Source organism: Pristiophorus japonicus, chromosome 3 (genome assembly GCF_044704955.1).
Source record: "Pristiophorus japonicus isolate sPriJap1 chromosome 3, sPriJap1.hap1, whole genome shotgun sequence".
Classification (NCBI taxonomy): Eukaryota; Metazoa; Chordata; class Chondrichthyes; family Pristiophoridae; genus Pristiophorus; species Pristiophorus japonicus.
This window is the reverse complement of record NC_091979.1, coordinates 325,852,473-325,878,007: the sequence shown is the minus strand read 5'-3', so window position 1 is coordinate 325,878,007 and position 25,535 is coordinate 325,852,473. Positions and strand designations below refer to the sequence as shown.

Below are 25,535 nucleotides of genomic sequence, written 5' to 3'. Positions count from 1 at the left end.
CGACTCAGTCTTATCTGTTCCAAGGAAAACAAACACAGCCTCTTCAATCTTTCCTCATCGTTAACATTTTCCAACCAGGTAACCTCTTTTAAATCTCCTCTGTACCCTCTCCAGTGCAATCACATATTTCGTATAATGAGGTGAGCCGAACTGCACACCGTACTCGAGCTGTAGCCTTACTAGTATTTTAGAGGGTTGACACTCTTATATTGTATGCCTCGGCAAATAAAGGCAAGTATTCCATATGCAATGTTCACGAACTTATCTACCTGGCCTGCACCTTCAGCGACCTGTGAACAAGCACTCTAAGGAACCTTTGTTCCTCTACTCTTCTCAGTGTCCCACCATTTAATGTTTATTCCCTTGCCTTGTCAGCTTTCCCCAAATGCAATATCTCATACTTCTCCAGTTGAAATACAATTGCCACGATTCTGCCACCTGACCAATTCATTGACATCCTCCGGCAGTCTGCAGCTTTCTTCCTCAGTATCAACCACACAGCCTATTTCTGTATCATCGGCAAACTTCTTAATCATACCCCTTACATTCAAGTCCAAATCATTGATATATACCACCGAAAGCAAGAGACCCAGCAATGAGCCCTGTGGAAATCCACTGGAATCATCCTTCCAATCACAAAAAATCCCATCAACAATTACCCTTGGCTTCCTGCTTCCGAGACAATTTTGGAGCCAACTTGCCACTTTGGCCAAGATCCCATGAGCATTTACTTTCGTGACAAATCTGCCATGTGGGATCTTATCAAAAGTCTTGCTAAAATCTACATACACCGCATCAAATGCACTACCCTCATCGACCCTACTGGTTACCTCTTCGAAAAATGCAATAAAATTATTCAACCTCGATCTTCCCTCAACAAATCCACGGTGACTGTCCTTGTTTAATCCGTGTCTTTACAGATGAAGACTTATAATGTCCCTCAAACTTTTTTCCAATAATTTTCTCACCACCGATGTCAGGCTGAATGGCCTGTAGTTATTTGGGCTATCCCTTTCTCCCTTTTTCGGAAAGGTCCAACATTAGCAGTCCTCCAGTCTTCTTGCACCACGCCTGTAGCCAGAAAGGACTGGAAAATGATGGTCAGAAAGCCTTTGCTATTTCCTCTTTTGCTTCTCTTAACAGCTTGGCATACATTTCTTCCGGGCCTGGAGCTGTATCCACTTTCAAAGCCGTTAAGCCCCTTAATACATCCTCCCTCACTGTGTGTATTTCATCTACTATTTCATAATCCTCCGTCACCTTTGCAATGTCTGCATCGCCCCTCTCTTTTGTGAAAACAGAGGCAAAGTATCCATTCAGTATCAACGTGAAACCCCTACTTTGATTGGTTGGGCTTGCCCCTTGATCCCAGGACTTTGTGTATAGTCCCAGGACCAGAAATATTCGAACCTCCGGGTACACCAGCTATATTCATAGAAATACTGCAGGTCGGAGGCGGGAAAGGTAGGTTTGCCCGCGGGAAAACTCCGTCCGCAATTACTAGACCAACATTATAATATTTCTGCACGAAATAAAAAAGTTAGTGTGCAGATACAGCAATACATTAGAAAGGCAAATGGAATGTTGGCCTTTATTGCACAGGGGATAGAGTCTTAAAGCAGATAAGTCGCACAGGCTATTGGTGAGGCCACAGCTTGAGTACTGCGTGCAGTTTTATTCTGGGTACGCCTACTATTAGGGCCCAGAATTAGAGAAGGGATCCTTTAAAGATCGGGCCAAGGAGAATCGCTTTTGCGAATTATTAATATGAATGAAGGATTACTGTGGTTTTTCGTTGGTTGCAGTCGGGTCTGTCTCTGACACATGAGATAGACGAACGTGCAACTCGAGCTCTGTCTCACGATTTATTTCTGTCCCATCCAGCAGCCCGGATAGAATTACCTGGCGGGCTGGATATTGCCCATGGGCCATATTTTGACCATCAATACTCTAACATCAGTGAGGTTAAAATAAGGCCTTGCACCTTTGACAAAGTCAGGACGTCAATGAGCACTTTAAGCCAATGGCACACTTCTAAAAGTTAGTAACTCTGCTATTCTATCAACAATCAATATGTGCACAGCAATAGTCCACCAATAGATATTAGATAATAATTTAATCGGCTGTTTTATTAATTTAGCTGGATGGATCAATATTGGTGAGGAAACCGCGTCTATCTCCTCTGCCCTTTCGACTACTGCCACAGGATCTTATACATCTACCGGAGAATGGCAGACTGTGTCTCGGTTAAAGGTCTCATTTGAAATGCAGCACCTGCTGTGCTTCGTAAGGTATTTACTGAAGTTTTGCGTCTGTTTTCAGAAAGGAAATGGGCATTGCAGATACTGCTATCAAGAATAAGTGTGAAATTCTGGTTGAAATATATAGAGTGAGAGAGGAGATATTTTGCAGTTTAGAAGATTTTAAAGTATATAAGAACCGAAGCCCATATGAAATGTATTCCCGGCTGTTGAGCGACGTAAAAGTGGAAATAGCAGAGGCCTTGACCATCTCTTTCCCATCCTCGTTGGAATTGAGCATGGTACCGAAGGCCTGGAAGACTGCTAATGTGGTACCCTTGTTTAAGAAGGGAGAAAGGGATAGTCTGAGTAATTACAGGCCTGTAAGCTTGTCCTCAGTGGTGGTAAAGACAGGATAAATCTACATTTTGAAAAGCAAGAATTAATTAGGGACACTCAGCACGGATTTGTTAAGGGAAGATCGTGTTTGACTAACCTGATTTAATTTTTTGAGAAGGTCACCAAGAGGATCGATGAGGGTAGTGCGTAGGATGTCGTGTACATGGAATTTCGCAAATCTTTTGAAAAGGTCCCACATGGTATCTTGGTCCCGAAGTTTAAAGCCCATGGGATACAGGTCAAAGTGGCTAGTTTGATCCAAAATTGGCTTAGAGGTGGGAAACAAAGTGTAATGGTTTATGGAATTTTTTGTGACTGGGAGGATGTTTCCAGTGGGATTCCGCAGGGCTCAGTACTGGATCCCTAAATCAATGATTAAATTTAAATATTTGGAGTATGATTATTATTGTTACAGATGACAATAAAATTGGCTGTGTGGTTGATTATGAATCGGAATGTCATGGACTGCAGGAACATAGCAATCTACTGGTTAGGTTGGCAGAACAGTGGCAAAATGGAAGTGTGAGGTAATGCACTTTGGGAGGGCTAATAAGGAAAGTGTGTACACATTAATCGGTAGGTCCCTTATGAGTGTAGATCAACAAAGGGACCTTGAAATGCTTGTCCACAGATCCCTGAAAGTAGCAGGATAGCTGGAAAAGGTGGATGTGAAGGCATACGGAATGATTGCCTTTATTGGCCGAGGCTTAGAATACGAGCAGGGAGGTGATGCTAAAATTGTAGTATACTCTGGTTAGGCCATAGCTGGAGTACTGCTTGCAGTTCTGGTCACAGTATTATAGGAAGAACGTGATTGCACAGTAGAAGATACAGAGGGGATTAACGAGGGTGCTGCCGGGAATGGAGAATCTTAGCTATGAGGACAGATTGGATAGGCTGGCTTTGTTCTCATTGGAACAGAGGAGCTTGTGGGGAGACCTTATCTAGGTGTGCAACATTGTGAGGGGCCTATATATAGTGGATAACAAGGGCCTATTCCATTGGTGGAGGGGTCATTTACGAGCAAGCATAGAATTAATGTGGTTGGTGGACGGTTCAGAGGCGATTTGAGGGGGTGCTTCTTCACGCTGAAGTTTGTGGGGGTCTGGACCATCTGCCTGGAAGGGTAGTGGATGCAAAAACCCTCACCACATTTAAAAGGTGCTTCGATGGGCACTGAAAGTGCTGTAACCTGCAGGGTTACGGAACTAGAGCTCTTAATTGGGATTAGAAACATAGAAACATAGAAAATAGGTGCAGGAGTAGGCCATTCGGCCCTTCTAGCCTGCACCGCCATTCAATGAGTTCATGGCTGAACATTCAACTTCAGTACCCCATTCCTGCTTTCTCGCCATACCCCTTGATCCCCCTAGCAGTAAGGACCTCATCTAACTCCTTTTTGAATATATTTAGTGAATTGGCCTCAACAACTTTCTGTGGTAGAGAATTCCACAGGTTCACCACTCTCTAGGTGAAGAAGTTCCTCCGCATCTCGGTCCTAAATGGCTTACCCCTTATCCTTAGACTGTGACCCCTGGTTCTGGACTTCCCCAACATTGGGAACATTCTTCCTGCATCTAACCTGTCTAACCCCGTCAGAATTTTATATGTTTCTATGAGGTCCCCTCTCATTCTTCTGAACTCCAGTGAATACAAGCCCAGTTGATCCAGTCTTTCTTGATAGGTCAATCCCGCCATCCCGGGAATCAGTCTGGTGAACCTTCGCTGCACTCCCTCAATAGCAAGAATGTCCTTCCTCAGGTTAGGAGACCAAAACTGTACACAATACTCCAGGTGTGGCCTCACCAATGCCCTGTACAACTGTAGCAACACCTCCCTGCCCCTGTACTCAAATCCCCTTGCTATGAAGGCCAACATGCCATTTGCTTTCTTAACCGCCTGCTGCACCTGCATGCCAACCTTCAATGACTGATGTACCATGACACCCAGGTCTCTTTGCACCTCCCCTTTTCCTAATCTGTCACCATTCAGATAATAGTCTGTCTCTCTGTTTTTACCACCAAAGTGGATAACCTCACATTTATCCACATTATACTTCATCTGCCATGCATTTGCCCACTCACCTAACCTATCCAAGTCGCTCTGCAGCCTCACAGCATCCTCCTCGCAGCTCACACTGCCACCCAACTTAGTGTCATCCGCAAATTTGGAGATACTACATTTAATCCCCTCATCTAAATCATTAATGTACAGTGTAAACAGCTGGGGCCCCAGCACAGAACCTTGCGGTACCCCACTAGTCACTGCCTGCCATTCTGAAAAGTACCCATTTACTCCTACTCTTTGCTTCCTGTCTGACAACCAGTTCTCAATCCATGTCAGTACACTACCCCCAATCCCATGTGCTCTAACTTTGCACATCAATCTCTTGTGTGGGACCTTGTCGAACGCCTTCTGAAAGTCCAAATATACCACATCAACTGGTTCTCCCTTATCCCACTCTACTGGAAACATCCTCAAAAAATTCCAGAAGATTTGTCAAGCATGATTTCCCTTTCACAAATCCATGCTGACTTGGACCTATCATGTCACCTCTTTCCAAATGCACTGCTGTGACATCCTTAATAATTGATTCCATCATTTTACCCACTACCGATGTCAGGCTGACCGGTCTATAATTCCCTGTTTTCTCTCTCCCTCCTTTTTTAAAAAGTGGGGTTACATTGGCTACCCTCCACTCCATAGGAACTGATCCAGAGTCAATGGAATGTTGGAAAATGACTGTCAACGCATCCACTATTTCCAAGGCCACCTCCTTAAGTACTCTGGGATGCAGTCCATCAGGCCCTGGGGATTTATCGGCCTTCAATCCCATCAATTTCCCCAACACAATTTCCCGGCTAATAAGGATTTCCCTCAGTTCCTCCTCCTTACTAGACCCCCCGACCCCTTTTATAACCGGAAGGTTGTTCGTGTCCTCCTTCGTGAATACCGAACCAAAGTACTTGTTCAATTGGTCCGCCATTTCTTTGTTCCCCGTTATGACTTCCCCTGATTCTGACTGGGTAACCTCTTGTTGGCTGCCGCAGATACGATGGTAAGTACTGCAGGGAATGGAATATGGCCAGGGTGACCTCCTGGACTAATTTGGATCGCCTGTATGGGTCGGAGATGAATTTCCCAACGTTTGATAAAATCAGCAAGGAGCACACTGCACGAAATTATAATTAGCCTTCCAGGCCCCTGAAATCGTTTAGCAGTAATAATGCTGTCAAAATCTCAGTTACACCTGATCCATTTGGTCGAACAATAATGTGCAATTTTAAACTGTACTTACTGTGCAAGAGCTGTAATTTTTGCCAGATTTCAGTGAGTTCACAGGTTGGCAGTCTGTGGCGAGTTTGAGGTGGGTGGGTTTCGGGAGGGGGATGGAGTGTGTGGGTAGGGTGATGCGGTCGCAGAGTGGCCAGTTTCGGAGATATCAATGGCTGAGCAAAACTCCCACCTATCACAAGGCAATAATGAACTAAAGCACAACACTTGACAAAAATATCAGCTTATTTCAACGATTCCAGCTGTCCATTTGAAAACATGTTCCTGTACATGCACATGTACACAGTGTAGAGTAGTGAAGGTTTAATTTTTGAATTACATAGAGTTGAATAGAATATGCAGCACAGAAACACTTCATTCGGACCAACCAGTCAATGATGGTGTTGATGCTCCACTCGAGCTCCTCCAGTCATCAATCATCTAACTCTATCAGCATAACCCTCTATTTACTTTACCCTCATATCCTTCTTTATCGTCCCCTTAAATGGGATTATAATATTCGTCCGAACTACTCGTTGGGGTAGCGATTTCCACGCTCTCCCCATTCTCTGGATAAAGACGTGTGTTCTGAAGTCACGATTTTATGTCGACTATCTAATGTTGATGACTTATAGTTTTGCTTTTCAAAACATGTGTAAAAACGTTATCTCTGTTTACTCTACAAAAATATTCAATAGTTTTATCGGCCTCTCTTAGATCGCCCCTCAGCCTCCTCTTTTCAATCGAAAAGAGGCCCAGCCTGTTCTTCCTTTACTTTGAGCTACCAAATCGCAGTTCTGGAAACATAATTGTCACAATTTTAAGCACCCTTTCCAGAGCCTCTATATCCTCTCTAAAATATGGCGACCTGAAGCAATCATTGTCGTCCAAGTGTTTTCTAACCAAGGACCGACACAAGTTTACCATGATTTCTCTGCTTTTCAATTCGATCACGCTAGTAATAAAGCCAAGTGCTCGGATCCCACTGGACATTATTAATCTGCGCAGATACTTTGAGTGATTTGTCATCATTTTGCAACTCTACCCGATTTAGATACTTATTTTCCAAGCTATATGTGACCTTCTTTGTTTTCTCACCAAAATGTAATATCCCACTTACGTGTGGTATCTGCAGAGCACTTTAACGTAAACAAGACAATATTATCGGTCCCTGCTGAACCATCGTGTGGTTTCCTTGTCTTGCACCCGACATCTCTGTATCTCTTCTAGAATGTTAACTTTCACCTGCACTTGAAGGAAGCCTGCTGAAATCTAAAGAACATTTGAATTTTGGAGGGTGAAACGGACGATATAGATTCGGTCGCCCATTATACACAGCTCTCGATTGTCCTCTCCATCGATGTCAACAAGCGGGCATCCGATCTCATCTCGCCTGCTTTCGTCTGCCAGAGGTGAAACATTCCGCCTGCTTTGTGATTATAGCAACGCTCGTTTTTTGTTTCAGTTGCAAGTCCTGCCTTGTTTTTAAACCAACAGCATGACCGGGATCTGAAACATTCATCTTGAAATAAAACTGTTAGCACACAGTGAAAATCCGCAAGATTAGCACAATATTTCCCATTAACAGACCCCACTTGAAAAACTCTACTTTTAGCACTTTGACATTCTGCCTTTCAGGATAAGCGAGACACTTTACAAACCTTTGGCAAGGACTCCAACATCTCAACAGTGGTCAATCTGAAAACCTTTGCATTTATCCCGGGCACCAGGCACACTCGCCACAATAAGAATGCTAGCCAATGCAATGGACATATAACATTTCTGTCATTTAAATATTAGCCAGGGATAATTTGTGTTTGCAAATAGCCGTATAGAGAAGCGTCATCAAGCGGGGAGGCCCTTCTCACTACTGTTATTTACTTTACTTCAAATGTAATTTAAACGATCATAGTCGAGGATGGATCACAGTTTCTGCGCTGCCCACATGTGAACTGAACATGTGAACCGTTCCACGGGAATTTATGGAGGGTAGAAGTGGTACTTTTGGTAAAAATTAACCTCAATAACCTAGCGATTCACCTTTTGAATCTCATCTCATCTCTAGTCCTCTGTTCGTGCCCAAACACTCTTCTATCAGGGCCAGACACAGAGTGCACCTGTCGTCTGTCCTGGTCCAAACAATTATCTGGGTGAGACTCTTGAGCCTCACGAGCCCACTGTCCTGATTCAGTCGCTTGTACAACAGGGTGAGCATATGAGCCCAGGCCCCCAGCTTTATGATCTGGCCCACTCGCTCCTATATCAGAGTGAGCATCATCAGCTCTTGCTCCCAGCCCCCGGTCCTGGCCACTCGCTCCTATTTCAAATTGAGTATGGTGAGTCATCGCCCCCAGCATTGCGGCCTGGCCTACTAACTTCTATATCATGGTGAGCAACATGAGCTCTCGCCCCAGCTCTCCGGCCTGGCCCACTCGCTCCAATATCAGTGAGCACGATGAGCCCTCACCCCAAGCACTCTGGCTTGGCCCACTCGCTACAATATCAGTTAGCACCATGAGCTCTCGCCCCAGCCCTCCGGCCTGGCCCACAAGCTCCAATATCAGTGAGCACCATGAGCTCTCGCCCCAGCCCTCCGGCCTGGCCTACTCGCTCCAATATCAGTGAGCACCATGAGCTCTAGCCCCAGCCCTCCGGCCTGGCCCACAAGCTCCAATATCAGTGAGCACCATGAGCCCTCACCCCAAGCACTCTGGCCTGGCATACTTGCTCTTATATCCGGGTGAGCACGATGAGCCCGCACCCCAGCTATCCGGCGCTTCACACTCATTCTTATATCGCAGCGATCCACATGAATGGCTGCAGACTGACGTACCCCCAAAAAATTGCCAGTCCTGTCTTGCCCAAAATTGCAAACTGGAAAATTGTCAGCAAGTTCGTCTATACTTGAAATTTTTATCTATTATGTCGGCATGATGCTGCATAGCGGGTTTGGCCTTCACATAATTCTCCCGCTTGCCCGAGTGTCCTATGTCGCTGCTATCAGATTCAGCATTGGCGTGCAATTCTCTGCAGAGTTTTTGGAAGTGAAATGGCTTTCATTTATCTGACAGTGACTCCGATTGTGCTTCTCCGGCATGTTACTGGCTTTGCCAATCAACAGACGATCAATATCTGCCTCGCCATCCAATGTATAATTACACGCAGGACATTTTTGACCGTGTATCTTTGCAATCAAACGAGATCTGCATTACATAATGGATCAAGACAGATACATAGTGCTGATAGAATAATATTTATTTTTGGATTTGCTATTCTACTTCGAATAACAGGGGTACAGTAAGGCAAGGGTTAATCAGGGTGTGCTGATGCCTGCTAATTCTATATTGCTTTTGGTTGCTTTTTAGATTGTGGTAATTTTGAACATTTGCCTGCGGGAGGTTTTAAAATTATGTCCGAGAGAAAAAACTGTTTATGTTGTTGTTATTTTGTAAACCAGGAGAGGTTGGGACTGCACTAGCCTTGTTCAGACCACGTCTAAGGTTCCATGTTCAGTTTTCCAAACCGCACCACAGGCAGTATAGATAAGCCTTGGTGTGGGTGCATTGCAGATTGATCAGAATGATACCACGCCTAATTTTTTTAAATTATGAGTACAGGTTGCATATATTTGTGTTACATGCCGTTGGGACGATTTAGAGGTGATCGACTTGAGGCGCAACAAATAATAAAATTATATGATAGAGTAGTTACAGAGAAGTTATTACCTCTGGTGGTGGATTGAAAATATGGGGCATAATCTAAAAATAAGAGCTACATATCAGTCATGACCTTATTGCACGGTGGAACAGTCTCGATAGGCTCAAAAACTTAACCCAGTTCCTATGCTGGGGTTCTGTCGGTCGTTATAAATACTGACCAAATGTCATTCCAAGGGGATGCAAAGTTCATAATCTACACACACGTCAGCATTCTCTGCAGCATGTATTTATTCAGAATACGATATCTAATCTGCATCTCATGTGGGGCTCCCTCTGGGAGATGTGTCGCTAGTATTTGAGTGATATCATTTTGAGGGGAAAGATTCGAGAAGAGTGTAACGAAGGCCTACCTGCATATAATTTTGAATAGTATGGACTACGGAGGTCATGCATTTTTTCATGCAAATAATCCTGCCGTGCCCGTGCAGCGGGTGTGAGGGAGATGTGCATGCGAATAATCTGGAGATGAGAATCCGCACTGTTTTATGAGCAGACAACCGTTGCCTCTGCTGGAGTCCCGCTTATTGTGAGCATTCCATTGAGACTAATGCAAATGAAGGCGCCAATATATGTTTAGGGACCAGGAACATTAACTTACACATATCAAGTCCTCTGTCATAAGGCGCAGCTACAGTCATTAGAACGGGGTCCTGGAGCTCTCTTGGCGTATTTCTACATCAAGACCTGCCTTGACAATCTTCATCAGTTCAATATATCACTATTGAGACTGAGGTGCCATGACGAGTCGAAAGAGGTGGCATTAAGGCACGCCCCATCCTCCAAACTAAAACGTTCTTATTCCATTTACTGTGCCAGCAATTCCTCCATACACATACGTCTTTCTCTCTTTTGCCTTGTCAAATTCTCCCAGTTTACTTTCAATAAAGCCACAAATTCTCTCCAGATATTGCAGTAGACCAATCAATATTTAGATTAGCTGGTTTCTGTAAACTCGCTGGGCAGCAGCAAAGTTGCTGGGATGAAGAATGCATCGATTGAAATCCACCAATATGCTTAAATTTTAAAAAGCTGCTATCCATCAGTCATCTTGGGGCCGATTACTTATTCAAGGAATCATTCCCAAGAGAAAAAAAGTGATCTGGATTGAAAAGCGATAGATATTGCTTTATCTATTTTAATGTAATGAATTTTCCATTGAGAGTAAACAGATATTTCATCCCACTCTTCAACTCCGCTCTGAATTTAGTCTGGGTTAATCCATAGATACAGGTGTTTGTACAAGAACAAAGAAGTTGCAACATGAAGCCAACCTGCTGAACCTTGTACACTGGAGTATTGAGATATTTGTCGACATAATTATAATTTTCCACCGTCCAATTTAGAGAATGCACTACATATACCATCCATAAGAGTATGAAATTACCAGATAGAGTGAATAGCAATACCATAGATTTTTTGCGGTTCTCCGTCTCTCGGTCATTTTGATTCTCACCATTGCTCCGGAGGCTCCTGCGGATTCGACTTGCCGCTATAATATGTCTCACCGTTAGAGCATTAAACAGAACAATTAAACAAATCGGTATTAAAGGGTTTAACATACTGTCAATCCATTCATATGCGCTCCAAAAAGGCGAAGTCATGTAACTTGCATTGGGAACACAAAACCAGGGTACTTGGTCTATTATAACATAAGGCTGGAATGTAAAGTAAAAGGGGATACATCTAACGCAGCTCACCACACACACGGTTCCTAAAACCACCGTCGCATTTCTCTGCTTGCAATATTTTGCTCTGAGCTTCTGGCAGCAAATGGCTACAAAGCGATCAAAGGTGAAAGCAACTGTAAACCATACCGAACAGTCAAGTGATGCAATACACAGAACAACTAATACAGAACATACAGGAGTGATGAACAAAAAACTAACAGGAAAATACATAATATTAATGCGATTCAGAATTACGTCAGTGATAACAACAAATAGATCCGCCGTGGCCATTCCCATCAGGTAACGAGTGATGCATTTGGAGAGACCACACTTTCCACGAGACAGGATTATAATCGCCACCAAGTTAACTGGAAGAAATACAAATAAAAATAAAGAATTTAGACTGACACAATGTTCAGATTCCACAATCTCTTGTGCCAATTGCAGCTCGGGTTACGGTCTCTGCCGTTCGAAAATGACTTTTTCACTCGTAGCCCGCACATTTGTCATATTATGAAGGTAACGAGCAAATTTTCACAATCAGAAAATAGAGAATCGGATAGAATGATTTTTTCAATGAGCCGCATAGGAGAGCGTGATAAAATTCATTGCAGACTGTTATGTATGCAACCCTATGTATCCAGGATTCTACCGCCACCAGAGGGTGTATCTGTTGGAGTCTCAAGGGGTGCTGGGGTCCCTTGGGAGCGCTGTATATAAACAGGCTTCCCATGCTGTAACTACACTCTGGAGTTAGAATAAATACACAAAGGTCACACTCACTGGCGTCTACAGTACTCTATCACATTACTTTATTGTGGACACAACAACTGGCGACGAGATAACGAACCATCCCGCAAAAATACAGAGAATTGTTGGTATTCTGGAGAAATTATCAGAAGGATTCGATTGGGAGGCCTTCGTGGAGCGACTCGACCAATAATTCGTGGCCCACGAGCTGGTAGTGAGTGTGAACGCTGCCAAACAAAGGGCGATCCAACTCACCGTCTGCGGGGCAACAACCTATGGCCTCATCAAGAATCTTCTTGCTCCGGGAAACCAACAACCAAATCGTATGAAGAATTGTGTACGCTGGTCCGAGAGAACCTAAACTGAAGGAGAGCGTTCTGATGTCAAGGTATGGATTTTAAACATGTCAACGGTCTGAAGACCAGGAAGTGGCGAGCTACATCGCCGAACTAAGGCGCCTTGCAAGACATTGCGAATTTGATGGATTCCTGGAGTAAATGCTAACAGACTTTTTTTTAATTAGCATTGGCGATGACATTATCCTTCGCAAACTATTGATTGTTGAACCACCGAACCTGAGCAAAGCGATAACGATAGCCCAGTAATTTATGTCTACCAGCGATAACACCAAACAAATTACGCAGCATAAAGGTGTTTTGGCAAGTAATATAAACACAGGAACGTCAATATCAGGCAGGAAGGCCTATGGCAGAACGTACACACCTGCAGCTACACGACCTCAGATGACTCAGAGTCTGCCATCAAGCGATAATGCGAGACAGTTAGCACCTGGTTGGCGATGACTAAGTGATCATCGAGCTCATCAATGCCGCTTCAGACACTATGCCTGCAAATTCTGTGGAACAATGGCTCACATGCAGCGAATGTGCAGACGAGCTGCAAACCCTGCAAACCACCACGTTGCAGAGCATGACTGATCTATGGAGGATAAAACTGAACCAGGACTCAAACCGAGGAGGCAGAAGTGTATGGGGTACACATCTTCACCACGAAATGTCCACCAACTTGAAATGAACGGAATTGCAGTAGCCATGGAATTGGACATGGGTGTGAGTCAGTCCATCATGAGCAAAAAGGCCTTCGACAGGCTGTGGTGCAACAAGGCAAACAGGCCCAAACTGAGCCCCATTCACACCAAGCTGAGAACTTACTCTAAAGAGCTGATCACCATAATTGACAGTGCAGCAGTAGAAGTTTCCTATGATGGAGCACTGCATGAACGACCACTAGGGATAGTACCAGGGGATGGCCTCACAGTGTCTGGCAGAAGCTGTTTGGGAAAAATTCGCTGGAACTGGGACGACATCCGAGTGCTTTCGAATGTTGATGATTCCTCATGTGCCCAGGTTCTGAGCAAGTTTCTGTCATTGTTTGAGCCAGGCATCAGAAGCTTCTCGGTGGCGAAAGTGCAGATCCATTTGATTCCCGATACACGACTCATCCACCACAAGGCACGGGCGGTGCCACATATATGGGAGAGAAAGTTGAGATCGAGCTAGACAGGTTGGAACGAAAGGGCAACATTGAGCCAGTGGAGTTCAACGAATGGGCCAGTCCATTTGTTTTGGTTCTCATGGGTGATGACAAAGTCAGAATTTGCGGGGACTATAAAGTAACGATTAACCGTTTGTCACTGCAGGACCAGTACCCGCTACCAAGGCAAATTACCTATTTGCGAAACTGGCAGGAGGAAAGAAGTTCACCAAGCTGGACCTAATCTCAGCCTACTTGACACAGGAGCTGTGGGAATCTTCGAAAGGCCTCAGCTGCATCAACATGCACAAAGGTCTGTTCATCTAAAATTGATGCCCACTTGGGATTCGAATGGCCACGTCATTTTTCAAAGGAACATGGAGATTCTGGTAAAGTTGGTTCCAAGCACTGTGGTTTTCCAGGATGATATACTGGTGAAAGTTCGGGACACCATCGAACACCTGCAGAAACTGGAAGAGGTTCTAATTCGGATAGATCTTTTGGGACTCAGGTTGGAATGCTCGAAGTGTTTTTTGCTGGAGCCAGAGGTCGAGTTCTTAGGGAAAAGAATCGCTGCAGACGGCATCAGACACACCGACGCCAAGACGGAGGGCATCAAGAACGAGCCGAGACCACTGAACATGATGGAGCTACGTTCGTTCCTGGGAGTCCTCAATTATTTTGTTAATTTCGTACCCTGGTGTAGCACCTTGATAAAAACATCTACACGTTATGCTACGCATGGGATATGATTGAGCATGGGGGAAATCACAAGAGGCAGCTTTTGAGAAAGCCCGACATCTGTTATGTTCCAACAAACTCCTTGTCCTGCATGATCCTTTTAAACGTTTAGTGCTCGCTTGTGATGCATCTTCATACGGGCTCGGGTGTGTGTTACAACAAGCAAACTAATCGGGAACATTGCAAGCGGTCGCTTATGCGTCCAGGAGCTTGTCCATGCCCGAAAGGGCCTAAAGCATGATTGAAAAAAACACTCTGGCATGCGTTTACAGCGTTCAAGAAATGCATCAGTATCTGTTTGGGCTTAAGTTTGCGTTAGAAATTGAACATAAGCCGCTCATATCGCTACTCTCAGAGAGCAAAGATATCAGTACCAATGTCTGTGCTCGCATCCAAAGATGGGCACTCATGCTTTCTGCATATAACTGTGTAATTCGCCATTGGCCAGGCATAGAGATCTGCGCTGACACCCTCGGTCGGCTACGATTGCCCACCACTGGAGTACACATGGCACAGCCTGCAGACTTGCACATGGTGATGGATGCATTTGAAAACGAAAAATCACCCATTACGGCCCGGCAGATCGGGATCTGGACGAGCCAGGATCCTTTATTGTCCCTTGTAAAAAACTCTATCCTCCAATGGGAGCTGGTCCAGCGTCCCAGCGCAGATGCATGAAGAGATCAAGCCGTACCAGCGGTGTAAAAACGAAATGTCCATACAGGTGGACTGAATTTTGTGGGGTAATCACGTGGTTTTGCCGAAGAAGACTGGGAAACGTCCATATGAGACTTACACAGTACCCAAGCAGGCATAGTAATGAAGAGCACTGTAGCCAGATCGCATGTGGTTGTCAGGCACCCACTCAGATGTGGAGTCTTGCAACTGCCAAAGCAACACTTGGTCTCAACTGATCAATGCACCCAGGGAGGCACCAGTAAGTTTGTGGTCATGGCCCTCCAAACCGTGATATAGGATCCACATTGACTTCGCTGGCCTGTTTCTAGGCAAAATTTTCTTGGTTGTCGTGGATGCTTATTCAACGTGGATTGTGTAATTATGTCTGTAAGAACGTCCACTGCCACCATCGACAAATTAGGAGCCATGTTTGCCACGCACAACCTGCCTGATATCCTGTCAGCAACAACGGGCCGTGCTTCACCAGCGCTGAATTCAAGGAATTAATGACCCGCAATGTGATCAAGCACGTCACATCTGCACCGTTCAAGGCCGCATCCAACGGCCAGGCACAATGGGCAGACCAAACCATCAAGCAAAGCTTGAAATGTGTGTCAGAACCTCCTGTCCCGAGACCTGCTCTGCTACCACACCAGACACCACTCGCTCACCGGGGTTGCCCCAGCTGAGCTGATCATGAAAAGGGCGCTCAAACAAGGCTTTCTCTCGTACATTCTGATCTCCATGATCACGTCAAGGGCAGGCAGCATCAACAAAGCATGTACCATGATCGTGCAAATTAGTCACGTGATATTGAAGTCAATGACCCTGTATTTTACTCAACTATGGACATGGTCCCCAATGGCTTGGTGGCAGTGTCAGAGCCAAAGAAGGGAGTAGGGTGTTTCAGGTCAAACTCGCAAATGGACAAGCTTGCAGAAAGCATGTTGACCAAATAAAACTGCAATTGACGCACAGCCACGAGCAACCTGAAGAGGACACCACCAACTTCGACCCTTCAACACACACACAAGTGGCAACTGACATCACGGTTGACCACGAAGCTGAACTCATCATCCCCAGCAGCCCAGCAAGGCCGGCTGCACAGTAGCTCAGCGAAGGACCAACTAACTCACCTGCAGCTGCATTTGTGCCGAGACGATCGACTAGGGAGCAAAAAGCCCCAGATGGTCTCAATCTGTAAATAAGTGCACTATTGACTTTGGGTGGGAGTGATGTTATGTATGCAACCTTATGTAACCAGCATCTACCGCCGCCAAAGGGCGTATGTGTTGGAGTCCCAAGTGACCCAGCATTCCTTGGGAGCACTGCATATAAGCAGGCCTCCCATACTGTACCAATTCTCTAGAGTTAGAATAAAGAGATTAAGGTCACACTTACTCACGTCTACAGTACTCTATCACGTTACTTTATTCAGGACATAAAACAGACAAAGACAGGTTGGATTCAAATAAACTATGGAAATAACGTTAAAAATGAAATAGATAAAGAATGGGAAGTTTACAATGATGAGCAACGCAAATACAATTTAGAAAGCTATAATGATTAAGTGCATGATACAATATTTTCTCAGTGACTAAATTTTGGTGACTTGTCAGCTATGTGAAATTAAAATAAAGCCAGAAATCAATAACGACCTGTAAGATAATCATGTTGGAGGATGAAATGATACAATATAAATGAATAACGAATCGCCAGCTTTCAAGCAAAGGAGCACGTTTAAAAGTAGTACAATGATGAACATTTGTGAGATTACACGAAATAGAAGATATAAAGAATCACAATCCAAGAAAGTATTCGGTGATGAACACAAAGTAAGAGTCAACTGTACAGAATCAATGACGAATTGAATAGTTATGTTCAGAATTGAATAATAATGATTGAGGAAGCTACATGTGCAGTGTAAAATAAAACAGCTGTAAATAAATACTAATTCAATATAAGAAATAACATTAAAAACATGAGAAATAGCGTGGAACTGTAAGATTCCTATACGGGGGAAGTGTTAAAAAAGTGCAAGTTTAAAGAATCCAGGAGAAAACGCTGCAAAAACTCAACAGTGCGGGCAGTTTCATGGACCGAGGAGAGGAGAAAAAGTTTGGGTTGTCGACCGTGGCTCAGACCCTTGATGATGAGAGATATTGGATAAAGCGTATTTAAACATCAACGAATTGAGGGGACAGTGAAGGAAACTAAAATAAATACATCAAATAAAGATTTAGCAGCTCACTGTGAGCAGACAACTGGATCAGGAATATCAATAATGGTTTTTGAAGGTACATTAAACATCACAAGTACAGACAGTAAATCCAGTGATTCATTGATTAAAGTAAAGCACACAATAAAACAGAAGTAGCACATTGACTTCTTCACCGCCCGCTGTACCTGCATGCCAACTTTCAATGACTGATGTACCATGACACCCAGGTCTCGTTGCACCTCCCCGTTTCCTAATCTGTAGCCATTCAGATAATATTTTGCCTTCGTGTTTTTGCCACAAAAGTCGATAACCTCACGTTTATCCAGATTATACTGCATCTGCCACGCGTTTGCCCACTCACCTAACCAGTCCAAGTCATCCTGCAGCTTTTTAGCGTCCACCTCAGAGCTCACACCGTCACCCAGCTTAGTGTCATCTGCAAACTTGGAGATATTACACTCAATTCCCTCATCCAAAACATTAATGTATATTGTAAATATCTGTGTTCCCAGCACTGAGCCCTACGGCACCCCAGTAGTCACTGCGTACTATTCTGAAAAGGACCCGTTTATCCCGACTCTATGTCTCCTGTCTGCCAAACAGTTCCCCATCCACATCAGTACACTACCCCCAATACCATGTGCTTTAATTTTGCACACCAATCTCTTGTGTGGGACCTTGTCAAAATCATCCATTGGTTCTCCCTTATCCACTCGACTAGTTACATCCTCAAAAAATTCTAGATGTTTTGTCAAGCAGGATTTTCCTTTCATAAATCCATGCTGACTTGGATCAAACCTGTCATGCTTTCCAAATGTGCTGCTATTTCATCTTTAATAATTAATTCCAACATTTTCTCCACTACCGATGTCAGGCTAACAAGTCTATAATTAGCCGTTTTCTCTCTCCCTCATTTCTTAAAAAGTGGTGTTAGATTAGCTACCCTCCAGTCCACTGGTACTGATCCAGAATCGATCGACTGTTGGAAAATGATCACCAATGCATCCACTATTTCTAGGGCTACATCTTAAGTGCTCTGGGATGCAGACTATCAAGCCCCGGGGAATTATCAGCCTTCAATCCCATCAATTTCCTGAACACAATTTCCCGCCAAATAAGGATTTCCTTCAGCTCCTCCATCTCACTAGACCCTCGGTCCCCCAGTATTTCCGGAAGGTTATTTGTGTTTTCATTCATGAAGACAGAACCAAAGTATTTGTTTAACTAGTGCACCATTTCTTTGTTCTCCATTATGAATTCACCTGAATCTGACTGCAAGGGCCTACGTTTGTTTTTGCTAATCTTTTTCTCTTCACATATCTATAGAAGCTATTGCAGTTAGTTTTTATGTCCCCAGCAAGCTTCCTCTCAGATTCTATATTCCCCCTCCTAATTAAATCCTTTGTCATCCTCTGTTGTGTTATAAACTTCTCCCAGTCCTCAGGTTTGCAGCTTTTACTGGCCAAATTAAATGCGTCTTCCTTGGATTTAACACTCGCCTTGATTTCCATTGTTTGCCACGGTTGAGCCACCTTCCCCGTTTTATTTTTAATCCAGTCAGGGATGTACAATTGTTGAAGTTCATTCATGTGATCTTTAAATGTCTGCCATTTACTATCCACTGTCAACACTTTAAGAATCACTCACCAGTCTATTCTAGCCAATTCAAGTCTCATACCATTGAAGTTACTGTTTCTTAAGTTCTGGACCCGAGTCTCCTAATTAACTGTGTCACTCTCTATCTTAACAAAGAATTCTACCACATTATGGTCACTCCTCTCCAAAGTGCCTCAAACAACAAGATTGGTAATTAGCCCTTTCTCTTTACACATCACCCAGTCTAGGATGGCCAGCCCTCCAGTTGGTTCCTCGACATATTGGTCGAAAAAACCATCCCTAATACACTCCAGGAAATCCTCCTCCACCGCATTGTTATCATTTTGCTTATCACAATCAATATATAGATTACAGTCGCCCATGATAACTGCTGTACCTTTATTGCACGCTTCCCTGATTTCTTTTTAGATGCTCTCCCCAACCTCACTACTAACGTTTGGTGGTCTGCACACAACTCCCACGAGCGTTTTCTGCCCTTTGGTATTCCGTCGCTCCACCCATACCGATTCCATATCATCCAAGCTAAAATCCTTCCTGATTATTGCGTTAATTTCCTCTTTAACCAGCAATGCCACCCCACCTCATTTTCCTTTCTGTCTGTCATTCCTAAATGTTGAATACGCCTGGATGTTGAGTTCCCAGCCTTGGTCACCGTGGAGCCATGTCACCGTGATGCCAATTACATCATATCCATTCACTGCTATCTGTGCATCCACCTTATTCCGAATACTCCTCGCATTGAGGCACAGAGCCTTCAGGCTTGTCTTTTTAACACACTTTGCCCCTTTAGAATTTTTCTGTAAAGTTGCCCCTTTTGCTTTTTGCCTTAAGTTTCTCTGGCCTCCACTTTTACTTTTCTTCTTTCTATCTTTTATTTCTGCCCCCATTCTACTTCCCTCCATCTCCCTGCATAAGTTCCCAACCCTCTGTCATATTTATTAACCACTCTCCAACAGAGCCAGCAAACACTCCACCTAGGACATGGTTCCAGTCCTACCCAGGTGCAGTTCATCTAGTTTGTACTGGTCTCACCTCCCCCAGAACTGGTTCCAATGTCCCAGGGATTTGAATCCCTCCCTTCTGCACCACTACTCAAGACATGTATTCATCTGAGCTATCTTGCGATTCCTACGCTGACTAGCACGTGGCACTGTTAGGAATCCTGAGATTACTTCTTCTAATATCCTATTTTTCAATTTAGCTCCTAGCTCACTAAATTCATCTTGTGGGACCTCATCCGACCGTTTACCTATATCTTTGGTACCTATATGCGCCACGACAACTTGCTGTTCACCCTCCGTCTTCAAAATGCCATGCACCCGCTCTGAGACATCTTGACCCTTGCACCAGGGAGGCAACATACCATCCTGGAGTCTCGGTTGCGGTCGCAGAAACGTCTATCTATGCCCCTTACAATAAAATTCACTATAGCTCTCCAACTCTTTTTCCTGCCGTCCTGTGCAGCAGAGCCAACCACGGTGCCATGAACTTCTCTGCTGCTGCTCTCCCCTTATGAATCATCCCCCTCAACAGTACTCAAAGCAGTGTATCTGTTTTGCAGGGCAATGACCGCAGGGGACCCCTGCACTACCTTTCTTCCACTGCCCTTCCAGTTGGTCACCCATCCCCTACATGGTTGTGTACCCTTTGTGCATTACACAGAAAGACAAGTTTTTGTCAGTTGGATTTTCCCTGCTTACATTGAAACTGGGTTATGTTAATTAGTGAATGTTTGACTGCAAGTTGAAGACTTTCGTGTTGATACACATGCACTTAACCCTGATGTTGTGGTCAGTTTCAAAGGGATAATAACAGCTGGCGGTGTTAGTTCGTCATCTTAGCCTTCACAAATTCTGGGCCCATACTACATATTTCATGCATTACCCCCAGCAGAGCAACTCTGTAGTTCCATTATAAGTCATGGCAGAAACAACAAAGTGGCATTTTGAGCACGGGGCAACTCAAATGTTAATATAACACGTTGTCATGTGAATGAAGAAATATGTGATCACGGCTGGAATGCGGTAATTCTGTTGACTCGTGCATCAAGTTCTGGAATCAGATTCGTATCAGTGTGAAATAGTTCAGTGCAACTGGAACATTTGTGACAATTTCACATTCAAAGAGTTCAGCTAAGTAAGTGAAGAGCAGGACACGAGTACAGCAAGTAACATCCTACTTTTATGCAGAAAGCAATTGAGAGGTGAAGAATGCAAATGTTATGGTTAGAAAAATGGAACCTATTTTAAGCTGCTAAGTTATTTGCTCCCCACTTGTTACCACTCATAACCGCATGCACAACATATTTGAATCATTGGAGCAAACCGAGGTGTCCCTGAGCCATACCAGCGCTATTTCTGACCTGATGACTTGTCCATTTTAGATGGGAGATTGCACAATGCACAAGAGATTAGGCTAATTCTCCAAAATGGCTTCCTTCAAATAGTCAACAAACGTTAACCTTTCGATAAAGATGAGCATTTGATTCTAGTAATGGCTCTAGGGCGATGTGCAAACCAGGCTGTATCGGATCGTCTGCCCCTTATACATACCGCCTGATATATAGTTCCATGAACTGCAGTGGGAGAGATAACTGGCACGGCCTATAGCGGGCAGCAGTTCCACTACCGTGCGTTTTGTACCACTGCCCGAGATGGATTTATTGGCGTCTACCTTTCAATGATCCATTTGAAATAAGACGGCATGGAAAGCAAATCAGGACAAAGGTGTCGCTGGGCTGGCCACGCTGCAGGAACGGTAATCATCACAAAGCGCTTTCCACATGAATAACTGGATTTAATATCTTACCTGTGACACCAAAGACTGCAAGCACAGGGTAGTAGAGGCGTTCGATCCAATGTATTATTGGATATCCCATTTTCTGCGAGTAACAGCGATATCTGCGGTGCTGATCACAAGGCTGCGAATGATCAAATATTAATATTAGTTCTAAGGAATCTGACTGATGCCCAAGGAGAACATCCATGCAGCCAATTACCGGGCATGTACCACATTTTATATTAGTTACATTTACTCCAACAACTAGATTCATTAACCACTTAGAATTCTACTTTTATTGAGCAATACAATATATCTTTATGAATAATCAGACACAAAAGATTACATATTGTTTGCGATTTATTCATGATAAGTAAAAATACAATTACTTTCCCGAAGCTCTAGCCTTGAGTTGCAGGATAATTCTTCTTTATAGGCTGCTTTTTAATTGCCACATGGGCTGTTATTTCAATTCTGCAATTACTATTCCAGAACTTGCACTCACAACGGTAAGTCGATTCCATACATGCAAAGTCGGTACTGTGGAAGTTTGCAAGCAAATAAATCTTTCAATTCAGACCTTGTCATAAATCGTATCAAAGAAGACGTGGACTTTAAAAAAATATGTTAATGTTCAAAATATGAATCACAGTTGGATGAGAATCGTCGGTTATGTTGCTGGTATCTGCAATTTTAACCGCGTAAAGTAAATAAGAACATGATAACATAAGAACTTAAGAATTAGAACGTAAAGTAGTCCATTCTGCCCCCTCGAGCCTGCTCTGCCATAAATAAGATAGTGGCTGATCTACCTCAAATGTAGTTTCCTGCACTATGGTCATATCCTATGATTCACTATAATTCAATAATCTCTCGGTGTCTGCTGTGAATGTACTTAAAGACTGAGCCTTCATTCTCCTCTGGGGCAGAGAATTCCAAAGACTCACCTTTGAATGAAGAAGTTTCTTCTCATCTCTGTCCTAACTGGCCAAACTGGCCGTCCGTTAATTATGAGATTATGGCCCTTGGTTCTGGATACCCCAACCAGAGGAAACATCCTCCTGGCATTTACCCTATCAAATCCTGTAAGATTTGTGCACGTTTCAAGTACATCACCTCTCATTATTATAAACTCTAGAGAATATAGCTCAAGTCTAGTCAATTTCTACTCATAGGACAATTCCCCACATCCCAGCATCAGTCTGGTGAAACTTGGTTGCACTTCCTCTGTAGCATGGATATCGTTATCAAATCCTGTTGAATTAAAGACCTATATATAATTAGCTTTCTTATTATCTTTCTCTATATGCATGTTAACTTGCAACGCTTCACGTACAAGAACATCCAGGTCCCTCTGGAAACCAACATTTGCCAAAGTGGACAACTTCTCATTTATTCACATTAGATTCAATTTGCCATGCTCCTGCCCATTCACTTGGTCTGTGTATGTCGCCTTGATACCTCTTTGCATCCTGCTGACAACGTACATTGCCACCTAATCAGTAGGATATTGACACATTACTCGTCAACACCTTCACCTTTTCATTGTACAAAAAATTGCTACCTGCTTATGGACATGTAGAATTCAGACACAGGGCGATATTCAACCATTTAATGTCTGACATTCTTTTAGACGCAGACCTGTTCATTCTCACAGCACATCAGGTCCGAAGCCTTTTGCTGCATCTTCAATCATGCAGCTGCTTGGAATTGCAGAATCCTCCCGTTTTTCATGCCAATTTGATTTGCACATTGTAAACTGCCGACGTTGGGGTTCTTCATGCTCATTCACTAACGCTAACTAATTTAACGCGGCTTTAGGTCCATGTAACTTGATACACACAGTTACTCACCTGTTAAGCCTCATTCGTTTCGAATGATGCGATCTTTAAAACTGAGATATTCAATTCTGGAATATACTGGGATGAAAAGAGATTTCAGCTGTGGCGTAACTCAGGCGGTATCAATTCGGAAGCCCGTTATGCGCAGTGCCCAAAGACAGTTAAGACAGAAAGATGGAGATAATTAAAAAACGAATCACGGTAAAAAGGATAAAACCTCTGCTCGGCATGGATTACGTCTGTGCATACTGAATCCAGTTATGGAACAGATAGTACAGTCATCATTATTTATATATAAAATAATCATTAGGGAAGGATCAGTCTGCTAACGCTATACTCCATGGACTACATTCCTCTCGTTTACATCCGGCTGAGTCTGAAGCAGATTTTTCGCAACCTTGGTGCCATATTGGACCCTCCATATTTCCAACTCCGCAATTTACATTGCTCGACTGCACCCCTGTCTCAGCTCATCTGCTAATGAAACTCTCTTCCGTGCCATTTTAACCTCGAGCCTTGACTGTTACAACGCACTCCTGGCTGACCTCTCACAATCTACACAACATGAACATGAGCTGATCATCATCATAGGCAGTCCTTGAAAAAGGAGAAAGCATTTCTTCCACTCCAAAACTATGTTCTCAGAAGCCTATACTTTGGAATGCGTGAATTACAGTCTGTCACGGGTGGGCACATGGAGGCTTTCATGCTTTCATTGAAACGTTCCCTCCGCCACCCTGGGGCTTGCCTTTCTTGTGTGAATTCTGGTTACATAGCTTTCTTTGGGTGTCTCCCATCTGGCATGCAGACGAGGTGGCCCGCCGAATGGAGCTGGTCGAGTGTGGTCAGTGCTTCGATGCGGGTGATGTTGGTGTGATCGCAAACTCTGATGTTGGTGCATCTGTCCTCGCAGGGGATTTGCACGATCTTGCAGAGGCAGCGTTGGTGACATTTCTCCAGTGCTGAGGTGTTCACTGTACATGGTCCATGTCTCTGAGCCATATTGGAGGGCGGGTATCACAACAGCCCTGTAGACCATAAGGTGGTGCAAGCTTTGAGGTCCTGGTCTTCAAACACTCTCTTCCTCAGGCGACTGAAGGCTGTGCTCGTGCTCTGGATGCGGTGTTGGATCTCGTCGTCGATGTCTGCCCTAGCTGAAAGTCAGCTCCCGCTGTGAGAAAAAGTTCCATGTTGTCCAAGGCCATGAAGTGCATTTGGTCACCAGGAGGCAGTGCTGTGTGGCTGGGTCTGGTTGGTGGAGGACCTTTGTCTTCTGGATGTTTAGTGTAAGGCCCATGCTTTCGTACACCCCGGTGAAGATGTTGACGATGGCTCGTAGCTCGGCCTTTGAATGTGCAGATGCAAGTGCCGTCCATGTACTTCAGAAACATAGAAACATAGAAAATAGGTGCAGATGTAAGCCATTAGACCCTCAGAGCCAGCACCACCATTCAATAAGATCATGACTGATCATTCACCTCAGTACCCATTTCCTGCTTTCTCTCTATACACCTTGATCCCTTTAGCCGTAAGTGCGATATTTAACTCCCTCTTGAATATATCAAAACAACTGGCAGCAAAAACTCTCTGCGGTCGGGAATTCCAAAGGTTAATAACACTCTGAGTGAAGAAGTTTCTCCTCATGTCAGTGATAAATGGCTTACTCCTTATCCTTAGGCTACATCCCCTGGTTCTGGACTTTCCCAACATCGGGAACATTGTTCCTGCATCTAAACTGTCCGGTCGTGTCAGAATTGTATATGTTTCTATGAGATCCCCTCTCATCCTTCTGAACTCCAATGAATACAGGCCCAATCGATCCAATTTCTCCTCATATGTCAGTCCTGCCATCCCAGAAATCAGTCTGGTAAACCTTCGCTGCACTCCCTCAATAGCAAGAATGTCCTTCTTCAGATTAGGGGACCAAAACTGAACACAATATTCCAGGTAAGGCCTTACTAAGGCCCTGTACAATTGCAGTAAGAATTCCCTGCTCCGATACTCAAATCCCCGAGCTATGAAGGTCAACATACCTTTTGCCTTCTTCACTGCCTGCTGTACCTGCATGCCAACTTTCAATGAATGTTGTGCCATGACACCCAGGTCTCGTTGCACCT

At 44.0% G+C, this 25,535-nt stretch overlaps 1 protein-coding gene across 1 annotated transcript; it reads right to left on the bottom strand.

The window, feature by feature from the left end:
* Window positions 1-10,761: 10,761 nt before the first annotated feature.
* LOC139256345 (probable G-protein coupled receptor 139) lies at window positions 10,762-23,263 on the bottom strand. Its single transcript, XM_070874205.1, has 3 exons — window positions 23,219-23,263; window positions 21,608-21,719; window positions 10,762-11,666 (listed from the first exon to the last, which is right to left on the bottom strand). Exons 1-3 carry the CDS (start codon window positions 23,261-23,263, stop codon window positions 10,762-10,764), a joined length of 1,062 nt encoding a protein of 353 aa, XP_070730306.1.
* Window positions 23,264-25,535: the final 2,272 nt, after the last annotated feature.

Excerpts from the sequence above, each read along its gene's own strand:
- LOC139256345 (XM_070874205.1), bottom strand. The coding sequence starts at position 23,263 with ATGCAGCAAAAGGCTTCGGACCTGATGTGCTGTGAGAATGAACAG. Across the intron at positions 21,720-23,218 it reads TGTGCTGTGAGAATGAACAG|CCTTGTGATCAGCACCGCAG; the intron begins GTCTGCGTCTAA and ends GATCATTCGCAG. Across the intron at positions 11,667-21,607 it reads TGCAGTCTTTGGTGTCACAG|TTAACTTGGTGGCGATTATA; the intron begins GTAAGATATTAA and ends TATTTCTTCCAG.